General features: G+C 41.3%; 1 protein-coding gene across 5 annotated transcripts in view; it reads right to left on the bottom strand.

The window, feature by feature from the left end:
* Positions 1 to 12,064: 12,064 nt before the first annotated feature.
* Positions 12,065 to 22,183, bottom strand: part of DAB2 (DAB adaptor protein 2) — a 52,114-nt gene continuing 41,995 nt past the window's right edge. For 4 of the 5 annotated variants that reach the window (XM_068535273.1, XM_068535271.1, XM_068535276.1 and 1 more), the window contains 5 exons: positions 21,961 to 22,120; positions 16,873 to 17,505; positions 16,021 to 16,130; positions 15,343 to 15,413; positions 13,398 to 13,783 (listed from right to left, as the gene is read on the bottom strand). In XM_068535273.1, coding sequence (XP_068391374.1) covers positions 15,348 to 15,413; positions 16,021 to 16,130; positions 16,873 to 17,505; positions 21,961 to 22,120 — 969 coding nt within the window. In that variant the 3' untranslated portion in view covers positions 13,398 to 13,783; positions 15,343 to 15,347. Of the gene's footprint in view, positions 12,449 to 13,397; positions 13,784 to 15,342; positions 15,414 to 16,020; positions 16,131 to 16,872; positions 17,506 to 21,960; positions 22,121 to 22,183 lie in introns of those variants that run through there. The other variant, XM_068535272.1, reaches the window with a different exon arrangement.

The raw sequence follows: 22,183 nt of genomic DNA on the forward strand, positions 1-22,183 counted from the left end.
TCCATGGTTCAGGCAAAATGTAATGAAACAAAGTAATGGAAGCGGTAAAGTATAATAGTAATATACTATAATAATAATAATAATTATAAAATATAGTATGTCTTGCATTTTTGTAGCACTTTTAACTCTTTTTTGCCCTTAACATCTATCACGTATAGGACATGTTTTGAAATGAGATCCGTGTTTATCTCAGGGAACTGAAGACTACAGAAGTGAAAATGATAACATTTTTTAATTTGTGTAATACTTAATGGCTTCCAAAGAACAGAATGAATAAATGTTTATGGAATTTCTGTAATATGCCAGGTTATATATGCGTAATCTCATGTAATCCTCAAGATAACCCATTTTACAGTTGAGGAAACTGAGGTGCACTGAGATGACATCATTTGTCCAGCATCACCCACCCCCAGTGGTGAGTAGCTGGAATTTGAACTTGGTGAATCTCAGGCTTGTCCATCAGTTCTGTTGTTACTATTCTAATTATGTAATATGAAACTATAAAATTCCTCACTAAATCCTCTCAACTCCATAAAAGGTACGCTTTCAGTCTAGTCTTACAGATGAAGCTCAGAGAAACAACAGCCAAGGTGACATGTAAAGAAATGGCAGAGGTGGGATTTGAATAAACCATGTCTTCAAACTCTAATTCTAGGGTTTCCCACTGTTGAGGGTTCTCAAAGCTTTCACCATTCAGGGGCCTTTTAAAATTAAAAAAAAAATTAAAATTCCCACTGGTTTCAATTTGCTTGGGAAGTTTGCGAGCTTAAATTATATTTATCGCACAATAATAATACTTTTCCCTATTTTTAAGGCAGAGGCATGCACACATGGACATTAGAATGTGTGCCCATCAGGCAGAAACCCTGAATTTTTACTGAGGTGATATAAATGAATGCATTGAGCAAAATTTCCATTTGGCTCTTTTAAAGTGGTAGAATCAGTGTTTTGAAAGTTTATTATTAGTAATTTCATGGAATCCCTTTTAGGGTCCAGAGATTTCAAGTTGGGAACAGTTGTCTCATTCCATATAGGCTTCTAGCTGAGTCCCAAAAGATCCATGTGTCTTACAATGCTATGAACTTGTTGTGCTTTTACTTACAACACATGCACTTGCTGTAGATAATTAGAATCATTGAACAGGGAGAACTTGGAGATGACTGTCAACTGTAGACCCCTTGGTTTTAGGTGTGTTTTCCTTGCTGCTAGGTCCTTAACATCTAGGATTGTGCCTAGCACATATTAAGCTCCAATAGATATTGCAAGTTATATGCATTAATAGATGAATGAATAAATACAGGTGGGGAAAGTGATGTCCAGGACGGGTAAGTGACACATCCAAGGTCACACAGTCAGGGACAGATGCAGAGTCAGATTCCAGCTCTCTTCACTGCTGGTTCTGTGCCTGTTCATTACAATATTCTCAGCTGAGCTCTTTTACAAGAAAAGTGAAAGAATTTCTCTATCGAGTGGTTTTGGGGCTATTGTGAAGCTCAATGGAGTGATGTTAAGTCTGGCTATCCCTTTACAGTAACGAGGATTCCTGTGGCTCAGATCTGTTTACAATCACATGGAACTACTTGGGAACCACTTGATTGCATTACAGCACTTCATTTTAAGGGAAGATTCCACACAGTCCCTTTCTCTTTTGAAGTTCACAAAGTCTGGCTCTGTCACCTCCTATCTTTCTGTTTACCAGACTCTTGACCTCCTACCTTCACAGAAGGCTTTGACATCACGTTAGAATCTCCCTCTCCACTCACACCCCAGGCTTTACTTTAGTTATTCTTAAAGGCACCATACTCACTGCCTTGATTTCATCAGTTTTATCAATATTTGTCTTAATTCCATTCAGCCCACTGCCATACTCAGCTTCATCCCAACACTTGTCATGGCTTTACCTTGAGAATGTCAATGATCTCTTCTCTGACCACCATTTCCAATTCTTCCAGCTACCTCATTCTCATAATACTCTCAACATCCCCTTTCTTTGGCTTTACTGAGACATCCATCTCCTTGATTTCTCCATTTTCCCCCAGATTAACACCCTCTTGCTGGCCTCTTTTCCTTTCCTCCTCTGTGTGGATTCCCTGCCCATTAATGGACCCTTCTCACAAGCTCAACCCCCTCACACCTCTTCAATCCCTTGGACCATCGTCTACAAACTCTCATCCTGGGATCAGTCCTGTCAGTTCAGTTTTCTGCTGCTTTGCCTAAATCGAGTTGGACACTCATCTTTGTTTACTCATTGGACTTTGGACAGATTCTTTCCCCATTTCTCTTAAAGGCTCTTTCACCTCTTGCTCTACCGAGAAATTCAGAAACACTTTGTCTTCCAGTGGGTGCCTGTCATGTCAACTTCCATGCATCTCAATCAAATCTCAGAGGAAGGGGAGGCTTGCTTTTATTTAGGAAAATCTGGTGCTCTATAGTTATCTCTTGACTTGCCAGGATTCTTCTGTATTAGCTGTCCTGTCCCTTATATCCTCCATTTCTTCATTTTGATCAATTTCTTCTCCTCAGCCTTGTGAATATGCTCAAGTCTCTTTTATCTTTATAGAGTTCTACTGAATTCTTTGATTTTTTTCTCATTGCTAACACCCTTGCAAGCCAAACTTTTGCAGTCTATATCAATTTTCTTCCTTTACTACATGGTTCTTCCTTTACCTTCAACTTATTGCAGCCTGCCTTTTATTCCATTGAAGACCTCCTCACTGCTAAATTTGAGGTACATTTTTTGGCCCTATCTTTGTCTCATAGAGGCATTTGACCCTACTGGCTGCTCTTATGCTTTAAAATTCTCTGTTCCTTTGGCTTTTGTGATACAGCATTTCCTGTTCTTCTGCTTCTCAATTGTTAGCTCCTCTCCCCTGTCCATCATGCAAATTGTACTATTCCCCAGGGGAGTCTGTCCTCTGCCTTCTTCACTTCTCAATCTCTACCTACTTTTCTTACCTACACTTTAAGAGTAAACCTATCATTTAGAACCAGAAGTCTCAAAGGGTGGTCTGTTGAAGTTCCTTTACCAAAATCTTCTTAGTTCTTGTTTTGAAATTATAGATATCTAGAAGCAATAATTTTCAAAAATGTAAAGCATATTGTGTTACTTTCCAGCTTAAGAATCTTCAAATACTTCTAAGAAATCTCCAGGTGGATTTTAATTTGTCCATGATAAGTTGAACTTGCCATGTCTAAAATCAGATGCGTAATTCTTTCCCTGTCCCTGTCAAGGAAGCTCTTTTTATATTCCTTATTTCGTTAATGAGTCACCACCTGCCTTGTTTTTCTGTTTCTATATCTCAAAATCATCTTTATCTTTTATTGCATTAATATTCTGACAGTATATGAAATGTTAAGCAGTTACTTCATACTTATTTTATAGTTACTGAATGATCGGTTGATTTCACTTGGTTCAGGTATATTTGGCTTCTGGAACTTGGGACTTTGACAGAAAGAAACTAGCATTTGAGGACCAAAATATATACAGACTTATTAGTTAACGATATGTAAACCCAGCTAAATATAATAGGGGATGATGTTTCACAAATATTAAATTCTCTTTAATTTTCCCTTTTAAAATTATGTTTTCTTGATACTTTGCAATTTCAGGGCTGAACCCTGAGGCTTAATGCCCAGGGAAGGTGGTGAAATAAAGGAGCAATTGATCACCTGTGAATCTCAAAGCAGTGGGGACAGCACAGGTTACAATACAGAGAATGCTGCTTCTCAGGCTCAGAGACTGGAAGAGGGAGAGGGCTAGAGATGGCAGAGGCAGGCTTGGAGCTGTGTGTCCTAAGTCACTTTTTCAGGCCAAATTCCAGAATGGGGTCAGCATGTTAAGTAGGTTGAGGTCAAAGACAGATGTTTCTGTCCTTGCCATCTGGCACTCTGGGAGAACAACTTCCAGACTTTCCCAGTTTGGGGGAAAAAGCTAGATCAAAATAGAAGTGTTTGTGCTGTGTGTTCGGGCAGGGAAGGAGGGATTGATTTGGCTTCCTAGGTTTCTTTGTCTGTCATGTGCCACAGAGGATATTTGTTCCCCTCTGTCCTGAGGAGGGGTGGGGAGGGAGCTGGCAGTCTTGCTATGTCAAAGACAAAGTGGCTCTGGAAGAGAGGACAGGGATGGAAAGGCACTTACAGTCACAACTCAGGAGTCTAGTGTTAGTGAGGGCCACGTTGGGGGGCCCAGGCAGCAGGGAGGACCACCAGGCTCTGTAGATCCTCCGACTTCATGGAGAGGAACAGATGCTACATTCCTCAGCCAAAAGCTTTGGCTACAGATACCAAGATGGTAGTGTTCAGGTAGACGAGATAGATGCTGTAAATACTGGAAGAACAAGAGGCTGGTATAAGGACCTGACTGAGGGTCTAACCCCCTTCTCAACACTCCCCTCCACATCTCCCATAAAACTAAACATCATCGTGGATAAAAGCAGGAGGAAGGGGAAGAAATCGAAAACATTGGGCACATATGTGGAAGAGATGGTTTCACCTAGAGAGGAAGGTCCTAATGACTGCATTGAGGTTCCAGGACCGGATTTTGCATCCAGCAGAGTGGAGACTTGTAAGAAAGATCAGATTCATGGGAAGAAAGAAAGAAGGAAGGAAGGAAAGAAAGGAAGAGGGGTGGGGGGATGGAGGGAAGGGGGGAAGGAGAGAGGGAGGGAAAAGAAAAAGAAAGGAAGAAAAAAAAGAATGTGGATACATTTTTCTTTCTGCACCTGAGTGTAGTGTGAACAAAATTTTGACCCTGTTTCAGAGGCACATGGGTCTTCTCTAGACACATTTTACTAATCCATCTTCTCTAGGGATGGGGCCAGTCGATAACTATAGATGACTTAAGTCGGGAACGTCATCCTGTTTCTGATCCAGCATCACCTCCTTCATTTTTTCCCTCTCTACAGACTTGAGTTTTTCTTTGTCTTGAGGTTTTGTATGAATTGTTGAAGGACTGCAAGGTGTCTCCCTGCTTTGAGTTCACCTTGTCAGTTTCCAATCTCTATAGGTCTAGGGTTTGTGTTTGTCAAATTAGGAGACGAAGAAAGTCACCACCACTGAAGAAATGACGAGGAGAGGATAAGAAAGCACTGTGTAAAATAAACCATGTGTCATCAACCCATGGCTTCAATCCAGTTCATGAAGAGCATGATACCATCGGATGTTAGATTGTGATGAAACTGTACAACAGTATTACTGTTATAAAATGTGCTTGTGTGAACAGCTTTCCTCATTGACCGCCAGCCATGCACCTGGCCTAACTGTGGGCAGATGCAGGAGAGTTTGCTATTTACAATGTAGTAGAAATCGGGAGAACATTACGCACAGCTCATCTTTCACTGTGAGCAGTCTGAGGCTTGCATTAAAAACACTTAAACGTGCTGATGAGGAATGCCTGAATTAGAATGAACTGAGCCTGAGGTTAAGTTGGTGTGCTGCATTTGTAACAACTAGAAAATTCAAACTTTGTAGTGATGCTTATTTCATCCTGAAAATGAGCTCTGGAAAGGTCAAAGGAAGATCAACTTGCCTAATGAAAAATGGATGAGAAATGTTTTTTCATTCAATCTTATGGTAAGTATATTGGTTACAGGAAGCATAAGAGGAGAGATGTACTGTGGGGAGAATACAATCTGGGCGAATGTAAGGTGTGTCAGCCTAGAGGCAATGGAACCAGTTTCTGGAGGCAGTGAAGTGGATAAGCGGTTAACTTGAGGTTAAGCGCAAGGACGCTGGAGCCTGGGTTGGGATTCCACTTTGGCCACTAGCTGCATGACTTTGGACAGTGACTCAAGTTCTTTTTGCCTCAGTGTCCTCTGCTATAAAATGCTGGTGGTAGTAGCAGCCCACCTCATAGAGTTAATATGAAATTCAAAGGTTTATTGTTACACTCTCAAAAGAGTGTCTGCCTGTGGTACAAGCTGGGTAGGTGTTTGGTGGTATTATTCCACGACTGCTGTGGACCGTCCCTGAATCCACTACTCTTGCTTTTCAAATCTGGCAGCGTTGTGCCTGCAGTGAAGAATTGCAACGTCCTTAAAATGAAGAATCTCAAAGCCCTTTAGCAAGTAATTACTCAGGAGTTTCACAGTCCTCCCCTCAGGATCCTTTTAACTGAAATGGCACATCCCTTTGAGTTCAAATTAGGTTGTACTAACATCGAAGCCTCCTGGACTTCCCTGGTGGCGCAGTGGTTAAGAATCCGCCTGCCAATTGGGATCGACATGTATACACTGATGTGTATAAAACTGATGACTAATAAGAACCTGCAGTATAAAAAAACAAACAAACAACAAAAAAAACAACTAATACTAAACTTTCTTTGGGTTATTTGTATGGAAATATGTTAATATAAATGTTTCAGACATTACATGAAATTTCTAAAAATCTTCTATGTTCTGGTATAATGTTATAAGTCATAATTCTAATTATTACTTTAAAATGTATATCTCAGAAATAACTAAATTTCCTTGTCAATTGTATAATTATGAACTTTCATCAAATCTTTAACCGTGGTCATTTTAAAGTCTTTTGTCATTTATAGACAGTTCTGGGTGTACTCTGATGCTTTTGCAAAAATGTCCCTATAAAAGGGTTTCATCTTCAAGGAATTCATGGAAAAGACTCTGACAAGTACAGGTTTCTGGTAACTGACTATACTGCTGAACTGAATGAATAAGCATTTTCAGAACTCTAATGGAAAACTTATGAATTCATAAAAGTGCTAACAAAAGATCAAGATGAAAAAAAATTAATTACATGGGACTGAGTGAACTGATGAGGATGATTATAATTTTTGTGATTTTCTGTTGGAATAAAAAAAAAAAAAAAGAGTAGTGGTAACAAGTAGGGAGGCTATGAGCTGTAGTCATGTGATATGATTATTGATGACTGCCCAAGACACGATAAGAAAAATCCTATTTATTTTGAAAACGGAAGTGCTTTAGTTACAGTGGGAATTTTTACATGCTATAAAACAGTTTTATGAAAAGATTTAGTAATGAGTTCCTACCTTTTATGTTCCAGGGAACATATCTTACCTTTAAACATTAGGTACTATTTTCTCTCAGAACCATTTATGTTCTTATACCTTGTCTGTGTGACTTTTCATTTACTAAATATCAATGTTGTGGAAGATTCATCTATTTATATTTATGAAAACTGAGCCTCTTAAACCTTATACAATTTAAAAAAAAAAAGAATCCTCCCGCTAATGCAGGGGACACAGGTTTGAGCCCTGATCCAGGAAGATCCCACATGTCACAGAGCAACTAAGCCCGTGAGCCACAACTACTGAGCCTGCACTCTAGAGCCCACAAGCCACAACTACTGAGCCCACATGCCACAGATACTGAGCCTGCGTGCCACAACTACTAAAGCCTGCATGCCTAGAGCTGGTGTTCCACAATAAGAGAAGCCACCGCAGTGAGAAGCCCGTGCACCGTAACGAAGAGTAGCTCCCGCTCGCCACAACTAGAGAAAGACTGCGCGCAGCAACGAAGACCCAACGCAGCCAAAAATAAATAAATAAATAAATAAATAAATAAATAAATAAATAAATAAATAAATAATAAAAAACCGTTGAAACCTCTTGTGCAGTGACTTGTAGTTTCCCCCCCACTTCCATTTTATTATGTGTGGTGACCTTCATGGTACTAACTCACAGAGACTAGTCCTCTACATTCTTTAGCTTCTACCTTCTAGTAAAAGTGCCTTACCATTAGCTTTGCTGACTGTGCTCTCAGCTGTGCTTCTCTTCTGCCCTGAGGGCGCTATGGAGTCAAAGACTGCCCTGATCTACATTTGGAGGTCGGCCAACTTGGGGTTAAACTATGACCCAGGCATGTGGGAAACACATTAGCTAATCCATCACCCATTTCCAAGGCCCTCTTGCCAGGACTGGCTTCATGGGCACATGAAGTAGCACAGGGCTCAGCACTCAGGAGGGCCCCAGGCTTTGTTTAATGCTCTGCTGGTGCCATCTTGAAATTCTGAATTTTACGTTGGGACTTCTGTTTTGAAAGCAAAGTTTGATGGGAAAGTGGAGCCTGTGCACAAACAGAAGAAATATGCACTGTGTGTCCCCCTTTCCATGACACCCCATTTGCACAGAGTGTTTATGTTGCCCTGTGAACATGGGATTCAGGTGGATTTATGATGCGTGGGAGTTCAGTGGCTCAAAGTAAAAGTGAGTATAAGGTAAGTATGTTACATCTAAGACTAAGTTGGGGGGGTGAAGTGGCTGTGGGTGGGACACTGACAGCCCTGAGAAGTCACACTCTCTGAACCAGAACTTCCTTCCAACCCACACAAAACCCCACAAATGACCAAGAAACATTATCATATCTTTCTTACTAGTGTTCCTTCCCTGCATCAGCATCCATGTAATGCTGAAAATAACAATATAGAAGGAAAGAAAAAATAGGGCAACACGTAGTTTCTTTTTTTCTATCTTTTTTTACTCATTAGTGAGATGTGCTGGTAGGATGCACATGTGTCAAGAAGTGAATTAAAAACAGTTGAGTTAGCTTTGTGCCGTGTTTCTAACGGTTCTGGGAAGAATGAAATACGTGCAAATACATGTGCATATATGAGTGATGAAATACAAAAACTGTGTAATTTCAGTGATTCCACATATAAATTAAAGATTAGAGTTAAAATTCACGCTAATATTTTAATATTTTAATTTTTCTTTATTAGAACAACACTAAATGGCAAACAAAATACATCATGTTAAGAGAGAGATTTCAGAAGAAAGGAGATAGCTTTATATTTTATTGCCTTTAATGGCACTTTTTCCCCTGCTTTTTGAACAATGGATTTTTGCTCCATTTTTGTTTTTATTTTGCTCTGAGCCCCACAAATGACCCAGCCAGCCCTGCCTCTTCCTTCCTATAGAAGTTGGTAAAGTTAAAAGCTTGATTTCCCAGCCTCCCTTACACTTAGCAGTGGCCACGTGACCACATTCTGGCCAGCGAGCCATAGCTGAAGTCCACTGGAAAGGCTTGGGGAAAACCGAAATGCCTGGTTCGAGGAGCAGACGTTGATTGTACTGCCTTTCCCCTTCTGCCCTACTTGAACAGTAATATCCTATTTGGTGCTATGCAGCCATCTTTTGACCATTAGGAAATAAACATAAGGAAAAAGCCAAAGGCTATAAAAGTTGGAGTGAAAAGCTAAGCGTCTGTGTCCTTGAGGGTCTTGTTGAGCTGCTGAGCCAACACCAGCAGGCATCAATCTAGACTTTTTTGTGAAAAAAATAATCCCCTACTAATTTTAGCCACTGTGAGACTTCCATTACTCTTGTCCATTCATTACTAGTGGACTCGTGGGCCCTGAACTGCCTGCCTTGCCCAAAGTCTTTCATCAGAAGAAGAAAATTCTTCCTTCTTTCGGCCCTATTGTTTCCACCATCAAGGCTCTCTACTAGTTTCACAGGCCGGTGAGGGAGACAGGGAGGCAATGTCCTATTGACCCTTCCTTCTCTTCCTCATCCCTCTCTGCTATAGCTCCTGTGTCCCAGCACTCCTCTTAGCTGCTCCCAAACAAAAGGTTCTGTGATGATCGATCAGTGTAAGTAGGTACCTGGTGGAGGCAGCCTCAGACACACCCCAGAAACATCCAAAACCCAGACTCAGACCAGTCGGGTCACCCTGTAACTTTTGGACCGGCAGTAATTTCTCTTTCTTACAATTAAGGTAAGATAATAGAGATTGAAGTCAAGCAAATGAAAAAGAATTGACAGAAAACTCTACAGCTAACATCATAAGGAAAACTTAGTCTGGAGCCCTTCATAGTTGGATTTTTTTCTTCTTCTTCTTCTTCTTTTATGATCACTCCATCTTTGGTCCCCGCAGAAGCCCAGTTTCCTTGCCACGAGCAGCCGCCACTGTCATCTCCCTGGAGACTGGCACTCGTATGATTTCAGCACATGGTAGAGGTCCAGTTATTAAGCACATACTTTCAGAGAAGCAATGGAGAACAAGGGGCTCAGTCTCTCATTAAGTGAGACGACACCTGGGTGGGCCTTGTCCATCAGCATTGCTGTAATTAGGACACGTTAACAGGGCTGCTACCGCCACAGCCCGTGTGTGTCCATGTTTGGCATATCGACTTAGGACATGACATGTAGTTGTTTTTAATAGAAGGGGGTTCGTTAAAACATAGCATTTCCCAGCAAGAATTAGGCATTTTATTATTTAGCAATCTCCTCCAACGGTTATAATAGCTTAAATATTTACCAGGGACTGTTGGGGAGCTCCTGCCTTTCACTAAGAGACTTTGTATTGAAGCTATTCCAGGAATATGGGTCAGAGTCCTCACTTGTCAGCTTATTGCAGGGTCAACCAAACTCCTGCGTTAGCTATATCCTCTGTTCTTTCCCCTCCCTGCTGTCACAACAGGAAAGACACAGAATCATACTCTGTTTGGCTCTTGAGACATGACGGTTAGCATTTTGACGGAGGAGTTTGCAATCACTGCCTGAAAAGATCTCCCTACGTAGCTGAATGAGACCTCAGCTATGGTTCATTGTCCAGAACGTGGTCACGTGGCCACAGCTACGTGCAAGGGAGGCTGGGAAATCAAGCTTTCAGCTTTACCAACTTCTATAGTAAAGGTAGTTAAGATGCACAGTTCCACAATCAAATACCTTGGAAACAACTCACTAAGAGTTGAAGCAGATTGTAGCCATTGTAAAGCATGGATGACATTCTCAGATGAGCTGGAACAGTAGCAGATCCCACCTCGCAGAATTACAGTAGCAACAGAATGAAGTTATGTTGTGTAAATGGTAAAGCACTTCACAAATGCAAGGTTATTTTGAGAAAATCAATACCTTCTCCCTTTGCATTGCCTGTATGTGAGAGAAGTGGAGGCCCAGGCTGGCTGTTAAAGTTCAGCTTTTAGCTTAGATCTATGTGATGCTTAAATGAAACCCTCTTCCGTGACAATAGTGTTACCCTAAAAGCTGAATTCCTGGCTTACAGGTGTGAACACCACTGCTACTTAGAGACTCTAAAGAGGTCTGTTTCTACTTTGCAGGGACACTTCAGGAAGCACCTCCCTCGGCTTGGTCAACAGTAGTTCCTACTGCACTGAAGTGAATGTCATCCCTTGTACACACGAGCAAGGGTTAACCTCTGGCAAGATCTTGCTTAAACCACGTGGCAATATCACACAGGTTCAGTGGGTTAAATACACTGCAGAGCATTTGGATAAGCCACATAATTTGTGCAACCTGTGCTTATCAGCAGCCTTCTCTAGTTCATCTGTGGTTTACTGGAAGCTGTTTATGTGTGAGGTCTGTTTCTCTATATTCTACTCCTTGTCAGAAAGAGACCAGATGTTTCAGTTAAAGGGAAAGGTAAGGCCGTACTACCAAACATCCCCTGACAGTAAATGCCAATCAATGACACCTACTCTGTCAAGTTCGTCTTATTCCCTAGAGGAGTCAAGTTTAACACCAAGACCTACACTCAAGCAGGGTCTGCATTGGGGTCATCTTCCCTGTAGCTCTAGGTCTTCTTGAAATGAATGAGAGCCTTGAACCTTTTTAATAGGGGAGAGTGTTTGAGAGTGTCCTAGTGCTAAAGACATTTGAGCATCGGCCTGCCCACCTAACTCAGAAGCTCAGAAGCCTCTTCTGAGTAGCTTATACAAGTCTGGACCAGTCCACACAGTTGTGTTTTGATGAAGTCAAACATGGCTAACTAAAGAACAAGGGGAGGCAAAGGGTAAAAGGCATGAACCAACAGTTCACTAAAGAATGATTTTTATACTAGACATAATTGAGGTTGTTCTGGTACAGGTCTTATCCGCTGGACTCCCATTAAACTCCCAGGGAAGGACTATGTATAGGTCTGAGAGAGAAAATAGAAGCTTGAAAGGCATGAGACAGTAATTTACCTGTGGTCCTATTTTATGGATTTCCACTTTTTCATTTTTGTGACAATCCAGAATCTATTATAACTAACATTTGCTGACCTTACCCTGGTGTACGCTATACCTTGACTCTACTACGTCATCCGAAAGCAGGGGTCAAATGAACTGACGGTAACACATGAGATTCTGCCATTCCAGTTTATTGAAATGAGTAAATTTATAGCTTTCTTTGCATACAGAAAAGTGCACAGGAAAATAAGTATGTACAAAACAATTGTGTGGCTGGTCATCACTTTCAAAATTTTTCTACTTTCAAAAATTCAATTCCCTAGAAATAATTGCCTCCAGTTAGCACATTTAGGTATTTGGACATATAAAATACTATTTCAAGTCTGTGTTGATAATGACTGAGTGGGAAGTCAGATGGAAAATGATGCCATACGTGATCAGCTATTATCATTCAACGTAAAACCACAGGACTTTAGCTCGGACTACTTGGAGCTAATCAGTAGAGGTTCATGAGGCCATCATCTTGTTTAGATCCTGAGCAGTCATCCTCTTCTTCCACCTAAAGATAACATTGTATGTGGTTGATTAACACCCACAAGAACCTGAGCACTAGGGGTCAAGAGACAACATTAAAAAACCCAACATAAACAAAACAAAACAAAACTCATATGGCAAGAACAAACCCTTTGAACTGTGCTGACAATAGGACTGAAAATGAACTGGAAAGGTTTCCAAGGTTATGAGGAGAAAAATATTGCAGGCATTAGATTTTTAATGATAACACCGCAGATTTTTCCCCCCATTTATCATCCTACTAACTGTAAGACTGTGTGGCATCAAGAAAGCTTTCCAGTTACTTGATAAAGGCCTGGCATTACCCCAAGTAAGCACCTAACATGATTGGCACTATCACATTTAACTTTGTGATGTGTTTCTCTTCAGAATACGGTCCTTCTTTGCTGAGTTGAGTTCAATTTTTCTTCAACATGAACTGTTCTTCTGGAACTTCAGCTCAGGAGGATGGCCTCCTATTCCATAGAAAGGATAAAGGTTGTGCCCATTTGCAATTCTAGTTACTGGGATTAGAGATTACTGAGAAGGCAGAGAGGCTTCAGATCTGTGAATCATTAGATTTTTTTGCCCCATAAAACTCTGTTGTTTAAGAGTGGTAATGTTATATAAACCCAGGAGTAAAAATGACTGAAAAGAGAATCAGAGGGAAAAGAAGAGGAGAGATGAAAAATGATTTTCCCTCATTTGCAATAGCTAGCAAGAGATTGGAGAAAGGACAATCTTGCCCTTGAGAGAAGAATAATGTTCAGAAAGAGAAGTTATATCTTTAAAAACGTTCTTAGGTGTGTTCAAAGCCCCCAGAGAGAAACTGAACTTGCTTCCATTTTACTTTAAAAATGCTCTGTAAGTGATGGTCTGAAGCAAGGTTTAAGAAGGTGCCTTGTTCTACCACAATCTTTAGGTTTTATGCTCTGAAACAGAACCCCGAAACACTCTGAACAGCAAGGATTTTAAAATTTATTCAAAACAGTATGATCTGAGGGGTTGTGGTGGCTGCATCGCCCAGCCAGAAGGTACACAGCACAGTGTTCTAGAAGGTTCTAGGGACACAATAAACAAGGGTTCAAGGAGGGAAACTACTTCATTTACATTTAAGCTAGAGAGTTTAGGTTCTTAATTTATTTAAAGCCATAGATTCAGTTTAGCTAAACAGAAAGTGGAAGGCATTCTACAAGTGGAAGAGTCAGCAAGAAATAAGGCAACAGATAATATGTCAAAGCTAGAACGAGGGCAGAGGTCAGGACTTGTCTGCTTATTAGCTTTGTCCTTGACTACTAAGGCCAACCTTTTTGTTCCTCTGGATAGTCAGCATGCCAAGTTCCTAGAGAAGTGTGGAGAAGAAAAAACCCATGGTTAGAAATTTTGGGTTGACTATCAATGTATTAAACATTAAGTTATTATTTAAAAATGTCAATCATAGTATCTCCTAGGACCGATTCAAGAGGATTGGATAAAATAGTCGATGTAGAATCTGTAATAAAGTGATTAACACAAGTGCTCAATAATGTTAGCTATTTTCTCCCATGGAAATTGTCCTCCCTACCCCTCAATCTATATATTTAGCAGGTTGACCAAAATTATCCTTCCTTCATGACCTAAAGAAGAAAGGGCCTCCAAAGAGAACTCTAGTCAATTCAATTTAGCGCAAAAAATCCTCCTAGACTTTCAGTGCAGTTTGTTCCTTTCTATTGTTCGTGTGTGCCTCCCCTGGAGAGGAAGCAATAATGAGTCTCTGTCAAGACTTCTAGCCCTTCAACATCTTCCATATATTACGCTGCTTTATTAACAGTAGAAATCATCTGGACGCTTGTTAAAATGAAGCTTTTCCTCAGCACCGAGGGGGATTCCTTAGGGCTGGGGCCCAGGAATTGGCCTTTTCAGTAATCTCACTCGGTTCTCTGAAGCTGATTTTACGGAAAAGCACTTTCAGAAATACTGTAATTACAGAAGTGGAGTGAGGGGGGCTAATCCAAATTGCAAATAAACTCAAATCTTATTGTTGGTATCAGATTTAAGACATTTATCTATTTAAAAGAATTCAGTTCTACGTGGGCCAAGACATAGTTTGGTAGTCTCACTTGAATGGGGCAAGACTGAAAAAAAAATGGGTTTGGGTTCTTTTCATTCTTCCTGTTGTTCACCTCTTTCAAAATGCAGATAAGTCTCCTCTCCTCCACTAACTTCAACCTTTTAAGATTAAAGTTGCTTCCACTCACTGTTGAGAAAGAAAAACACCCCTCCCCCTTTCCCCTTCCCGGGTCTCAGTCTAAGGTGGTTACACACAATAACTCAGCGAGGATAAAACCCACCAGCAGACTCATGTGAGCTCATACTACTTTTGACGGAGGTACCGGCAGCTGTCACCACTTTGGCATTTAACACCTCCAGACTAGTTCAGACCAATTTGAGGCCCCTCACAAAGAAATACGTATTGATTTGGGAGGCAGAAGTGTTGTGATCATGATCTGTTTGGCTGACCTATTTGGTGGCTTCAGAAGGTCTTCAGATTTTGAAGCTTCTGTAGAAAACTGAGTAATTACTAGGAAGCTTTGCAATCACTTCAACATGAAGGTCAAAAATCTAGAAGGCTGTTATGTGTTATATTGAGTTTTACTTCCATACGGAAGTGAAATATCAAAAACACAGGGTGACAGAAATCCATATCCATATGAGTACAGTACTGTTTTTTATAAGTATGAGAACTCTATTCATAAATGTCCAGCCTATTCATTACTGAATTAGTTAAGTATAGCGTTCCGTATCTTTTACTTCTCCATGACAGAGATTTAACTTCTTTCCGATTCTAAAATTAAAATTTCACCCTTACCCCCAGGCCACCCTTTTTCACCAAACCTAAGCTTAGCAGGATCTTCTACTTACAGAAGTTAGGCAAAAGGATTTCCAAATGGATCCCTATATACATCAGAAGATGTGGATTGAGGAGAAGCCATCTATGGAGATAAAACCATCTAGTCAATAACTGTAATTACAATTATAAGAAAACACCTATAATTAAGACTTCTCAGATCCCTTTTAAAAAAATCACTTAGGTCGCAGACTAACCAGATATTGTATGGGTCTATGATGATTTGTGTTTGCCTGCTTGTGATTGATGTGTGTGTGTGTGTGTGTGTGTGTGTGTGTGTGTATATTATTTACATCAAAACCAAGTTTCAGAATTATGTTTGCCTCCCAATGCAAAATCTTATTTTTATGAGCTAAGTAATTATGGGTGGGAAATTAGGAACTTAAATCTTTGAAGAATTTTTAAAGGTTGTATTTTGGCTCAATTTTCTTTCAAAGTGCTTTCCCGAGCTAGGTTTAGTGAGATACAAAGGACTTTTCTATATGGTATTTGTTTCTCAAGTTCAGGAGAGTAGATCCTGCAAAAATAATCTTTCCCCAGTTTGAGTTGAGGTTTACACTGCGATGGTTCTCAATGATAAATCTTATTCAAATGTCCTTTACCGTCAAAGATACGAGCAAGGTTAATTCAGGAGGCGGTAACTCTATGTGGCGTGTACTCTGGAGCATAATCTTCTAATAGTTGATACTTACAGAGGCTGGTGATGAACGGAAAGAATCTTTAGAGAAGGGGTTCTCAAATGCATTGTCAGCAGATTTGGTAACTGGCAGGGCACCTTGTCTGGGAGCTGGCTTTGGTAGTTCTAGAAGGTGAAAGAGTAGTCAGTAGACAAGCTTTCCCCAAATACCTGCACAAGTTCTCCAGTCAGGCTTATCTTAGAAATTAAGTTCCATACTTGTGAAATTGGCATCAATGGAACAAAAATCACCACCAAATACCAGGACTCCCAGTGATTATTACAGGCAAATTCATCCCTTCTTGGAAGAGGAAGCCATGCATATTCGCTTGAAGTGGAAGAGATTCAGAATTCCCTCACTTAAAAGCACCTACATGGCAAACCTTCACCAAGCCTTGAGGCCAACACAGAAGTAAAAGCTCCGAGAGATTAAATCACTAATACAGTACAGCGAGCATTCAAATACTGGTTGCATTTTGAAGCTCTTTCGTTCTACCACACCTTTTTAACTTTCCTCATTAGATGGATAGTACCGTCCATACATACTTACCCATGAAAAAGTGGGTCCTTATCATACATACAGCCTCCAGGTGCCATGACCCATTGAATTTCAATAGCTCCTGGCAGCCCTTTTAAGAACTGTCACAAGAGGGCAGCATTGGGCCAGCCCTTAGAAACAGCTAACTAAGGTAAACAGTTAACTCCATAAGGTAAATGGTTAAGTTGTCTCCATAACCCCTGTTAAGCAAAAAGGAGCAAAGAGTAAAGCTATTGGTGGGTCGGGAGAGGGTTCTTCTGAGGGACTCTGTGGGCCCATGTGACAGTGAAATACTTGTTGGTACAGTTGACAGAGAAGTAGGTAGCTTACCATTGATCTTTCTCAACAGTTGATTAGCGTCAAAGTCATCATGGTCTGCATTCTCCTGAGGAATGCCAACTTTGTTGTTGAAGTAGTTGGAGAAGGCACTTGAAGTCCCAGAGGAATTCTGTTCTCCTTTCCTTGCTGGCACAGTAGGTGGCTGCCGCAGTTGGAAGTCCTTAAACATTTCTTTCACTTCCTTGACTTCTTTGTCCCCAAGTGGGTCCAAGGCAACGAAGGCATCGCTGGAGACGTCCTTCGGAGGGCCAGTTCTGGGAGGTGGTTGAGGAGGAGTGACCAGGAGAGAGGAGAGCATAGAAGGGGGCTGGGCTGACACAGAAGGAGCTGGAAAAACATTGCTCTGAAAAGGATTCCCCAGCGGGCTGGTTGATGACCAAGTATTGGGTGTCACGGATGCTGATGGGCCCCAGACTACAGGTGCTGGAGGTGAAGCTGAGGCTGCAAAGGATGAAGGCTGGTTCCAACCTGGAACAGCTGGGCTTGTGGTAAAGACGATTGGCTGACTGAATCCTGAAGGCTGACCAGCCATCATAGTGCCCGGGACCATTGTGGTGGATTGACTGAAGACTAAGGGTGCTGGGTTCCACGGTCCTGTCTGAGCAGATATAACTGGCACACCACCTGAAGGAAGGAAGTGGGATAAAGGACTTATCAGGAAACTAGCCTGAAGAGGATTCTTGAGTTTCAGAAAGTCAACTCTCCGGAGAGCAGTTTTAGAGAGCATCTACATGCCAAACCTTTATTAAGCCTTGAGGCTGACATGGCTTTTATTAGATTATTTCACTCTAAAGATGAATTAGCTGTAGCAAGCATTTAAATGCTGGTTGCATTTCGAAGCCCTTTCTTTCTTCCACACCTTTTTAAGTTTCCTCATTAGATAGATAATACAGTCCATAAGTACCTAGTCATAAAAAAGAAAATGAGCCCTTCTCATACGTACACTGATGTAATTCAAACAGCTAGAACAGAGCCTGTCAATAGCATGAACCTACGTGTTGAGTAAATACATTTACATATAGAAACCATGCTTGTTATGAAGTAAATTAATATAATCCATCAGATACTCCTGAGACACTGGTTTAATCTTTTCATTTGGCAACTGGCTCATGTCTGAGGTCTTATGGAGACTAGCCATCAGGCATGTGCATTAGGCTTTAACATGTTTACATCCCGAAGAAACCATTTCAAAGCTTCCTTGTTTTTAAATGCTGCCAAGGTGGACACAGATATATAAAAGGATGATAAAATTTGGTTGATGCCAAGATAGTTTTAGACGTTTATATACAAAAATGGAGGAAAGGCTAGTTTTCCTAGGAGAGCTGTTTCAAATAAAAGTGCTTCCTGCCATGTGTCACTCACTAAACTTTGCCAGAAGTTAGAACAGAGTATTTAAAAGAGGAAGAGGAAGAGGAAGAGGAAGAGAGGGAGATGAGATAAAGTGAAGCAAAAAAACAAAAAAAACAACCCTTGCAATGTAACTAACCGCCTGTATCCAGGCATCTGCTCTTTGTGGGGAAATGGCTCTATCACCTGGACCCTTGCCATTGTTGATTTGTAATTCATTAAATCACTAAAATCTAGGTCTCGCCAATGTGTGCCCTCCTCTCCTTGAGAAGCTCATTCCCTACATCTTGTTCTGATACGTAGCACATTTTCTCTTCTGCCTCTTCCCAAGTGTATTAATGACACAGTTAAACTGTCACCACTAACAGAAAACCTAAATTCAGCCTCATACCTATTCACAAACGACACGGCTCTCAAAACCTACTTGCTTTGAGCTTTGGAGCAGAGCGTCCTTTAGTTATGAACGTTCTCTAACCAAAGTAGGAGAAGGCCTTCAAACTTGGGTTAGGAATGTGTTTGTTTCCAGAGTGAGAAATATTTTTAAAATAACGTTCAGGGGCTGATATAGTAAGATGTTGTATCCTGAATTTTCTTGGGATTGGAGCTTGGTGTTACTTGACTCAACCGTCATCAGGAACAACAGCCATTTGGCCGTGAACACAAGGTGTGCTCACGAAGACTGCTGGGTATCAGTGGTGGGTCATCTTACTAAATCAACATGCTTATTTTTGGGGTGAGGAAACTGGGTACAAGAATATGAATTATTACAATTGGGAGGGTCACAGTCTGTGACAGAGACTAAAACTCAGGCATACCACCTCCAAATCCAGCACCCTATCCTCCTGTTCTGTCTCCTTGGCATCAAGGAACAGAACTATATTTTTTATTAGAATGTTAATTCAAATACTTATTTGACATATACGGAAATTAGACTTCATGTACACTCAAGAGTATACATACAGGCAGACCTCAGAGATATTGCAGGCTTGGTTCCAGACCACTGCCATAAAAGGAATGTGGCAATAAAGTGAGACACACAAATTTTTTGGTTTCCCAGCCCATATAAAAGTTATGTTTACACTATACTGTAGTCTAGTAAATGTGCAGAAGCATTATGTCTAAAAAAACAGTGTACATACCTTAATTTAAAAATACTTTATTGTTAAAAAATGTTAACCATCACCTGAGCCTTCAGCAAGTCATAATCTTTTTGCAATAGAAACATCAAAGATCATCGATCACAGATCACCACAGCAATATAAGAATAATAAAAAAGTTTGAAATATTGCAGGAATTACCAAAATGTGATGCAGAGACACGAAGTGAACAAATGCTGTTGGAAAAATGGCGCTGATAGACTTGCTCGACTCAAGGTTGCCACAAACCATCAGTTTGTAAAAAACTCAGTATCTCCAAGGTGCAATAAAATGAAGTGCAATAAAATGAGGTATGCTTGTATTCCTTTCACAACCAATCAAGGGAACAGTTCTCTTAGATCCTATAATACAGGCTTCTAGAAGTGGGTTGAGTTTGAACAAAGTTATTGCTGGCATTTTAAAACCAATTACTTAAATTTTATTAACTGAAGCCAGAGTCACTCACTAATAATTTACACCAATTGGATGTGCAAAAATTGGGTAGAATTTTACCATCTTTCATGTTGGATGACTTGCCTTCCCTTAGGAAAATGTGTGGCTTTAGTCCTAGATGGTATTAGTGGGAGTGGTGGTAAAAGAGAAAAATACTTTTGCGAGGAATTAAAGGCTTTCCCAGTGTATACTTAGGCCAGCCTTCATTCCCATCTACCAGATCCCATGCATCACGTTTCTAAGATAGTTAAGGTCCTGCTGGAGAAAGGTAAGGAAAAAGAAAGTGTGGGTATAAAAAGTTAGTTTTATTAACCTTCAGATGATAGATTAAAGCACGGGGCAGCTAGTCAAAGCCGAAGGCTCAGCTTTCTACAATGCCCTTTCCCCACCCCCAGTTCTCCAGAGGAAACGGTCCCCCAGCTGGGTCCAGCGGAAGCCAGACCTACAACCTTCCATGGCTTGGCTGAGGATCCCTGCTAGTGGACAGGGGCTATACTGTAGGGCTCAGTTTGAGTCCCATGTCCAAACTGGGAAGAATCATCAGTATTCTGCAGTTGTATACCCCAAGGCCTCAACAGGGGCACCTAGCCAAAAAGCTTCACTTCGTCTGAATAAATTAACAGTTATAGGGTCCAGCTGTATTTTCAGGCTGACTTGTCAAATATCGGCTGTAAAAATTCTTCGGGGCATTGATATGAAACTACAAAGCTCTGCGATGTGACCTAGTCATAGGCGCTGCATGCAAGCTCTCTATCCTTCTGCAGGGAAAGCACCAACTAGCTCCACTTGAGGGTGGAGGAGAAAGGGATGCAGAAAGGGGAAGACCCCAAGAGATATGAAGTGCTTGGGGAGAGTCTCCTGATGGTGTAAATGCCAAGCAGAGACCTGGAACGAGTGGGCTTCTCACACCTGCAGGGATTTCAGCCACTCAGCAGGTGGGAAACAACCCTCCTGTTGCTACCACACTCCAGATATGATGGAACAGATCTAAGATGACAGAACCAAAATATTTTCCTTTGCCGGAAAAGAGCAGAAAAAAAAAAAAGAGTCGTGATGATCGACTCAGCAGGAGGCAGAGAAAGCCAAGATCCCTGGTCAAATTTTACAAAATAGGGGAGAGTCTCCCTTCACCTATAGCCCCCCTCAGCCCCCTCCCAAGACATTGTCTATTTGGAGCTTGTAGAGGAGCCAAGAAGTAGAAAAACAAAGAGAAGCTTCAGCGGGAGAGCAAAGACCATTGTCGGGGTTTCTGAAGACTGTTCCATGGAGGCAGGAGAGAACTGGAGGCTTTAGGCAAAGAGTAGCAGGGCCAGCCCTCGGCCGAGTGGCTTTCCCCAACGTCCTGCCACAGAGTGGCTCAGTGGCTTGCAGAGCTGGTGACACATTTTTGAATGACAGCTGCATCACCTCTCAGGTATCTGATAAAATTCCATCTCTTCCCTTATTTCTGTGTTCTTTTCAACTTCAGACTTCTATACTGTGGACTTACTAACTCTACTAAGGCACCCAACTAGCCAAAATACCAGCAAGGAGCTGCTCAGGCTTAAGTATTCAGAGACTGATCAGGATATATGCCTGTCTCACACCTACCATATGCCTAGAAACAGAACTGGGCTCAGAACCTGGCACTTTCATTCAATTACTCACACTTGCTTCAGATTTAACTTATAGCCCCCTCTTGGGGTGTATATCCCTTCCAAGAGGGATATTGGTTAAATAGGGGTTAGGGCTTCAATTTAGTAATGGCAAATTGCATGGAAGACATGCATGTTGCTACTTTTTCAAATAGAGACGATAGACAAGGCTCTCTCATCTCAACCCTGTTTCTCCAATGAAGCTGGTCTGGGCTTCAGAATCCCTTACAATTGTCTTCAGTAAGCCATGACCAGTTGGTTCAGGTAAGTGCAATACTAAAAATGGATTTCTTCTCACATGCCAATTCAAGGAGTCAAATTCCAGTTACAAGTCAAGAGTACCTAATAGGGGTGGGTTGTACAGAAGTAAAAGTGGGAGAAAGGCTCCCTAGGATGCTCAAATCTTATGCCCCAGGAACCCGTATGGATATGAAGTGCTCCCTCCTATGAATTACCATCTTAGAGTGAAAGTAACAGAGCCAAACCTAACTCCATCTCTAAACACCTACCTAGACCCCCAAGGGGCCCTACTGGGGCAGGAGCACTGGTTTTGAAGAGGTCCAGGGGGTTGGTCTGTAGGGTTGCAGGTTGTCCTGTAGATGTCTGGCCTGGAGGTTCTGAGACGGGAGGAGCAAAGATGTCTGATGCAAGTAAGTCTTTTGCTGGAGACTGACAGGGCAGAGAGGGACACAGAGGAGTTACTCAGGAACAGTGAAATACAGCTTTATTCTG

The sequence above is a fragment of the Eschrichtius robustus genome, chromosome 2 (genome assembly GCF_028021215.1).
Source record: "Eschrichtius robustus isolate mEscRob2 chromosome 2, mEscRob2.pri, whole genome shotgun sequence".
NCBI lineage: Eukaryota > Metazoa > Chordata > Mammalia > Artiodactyla > Eschrichtiidae > Eschrichtius > Eschrichtius robustus.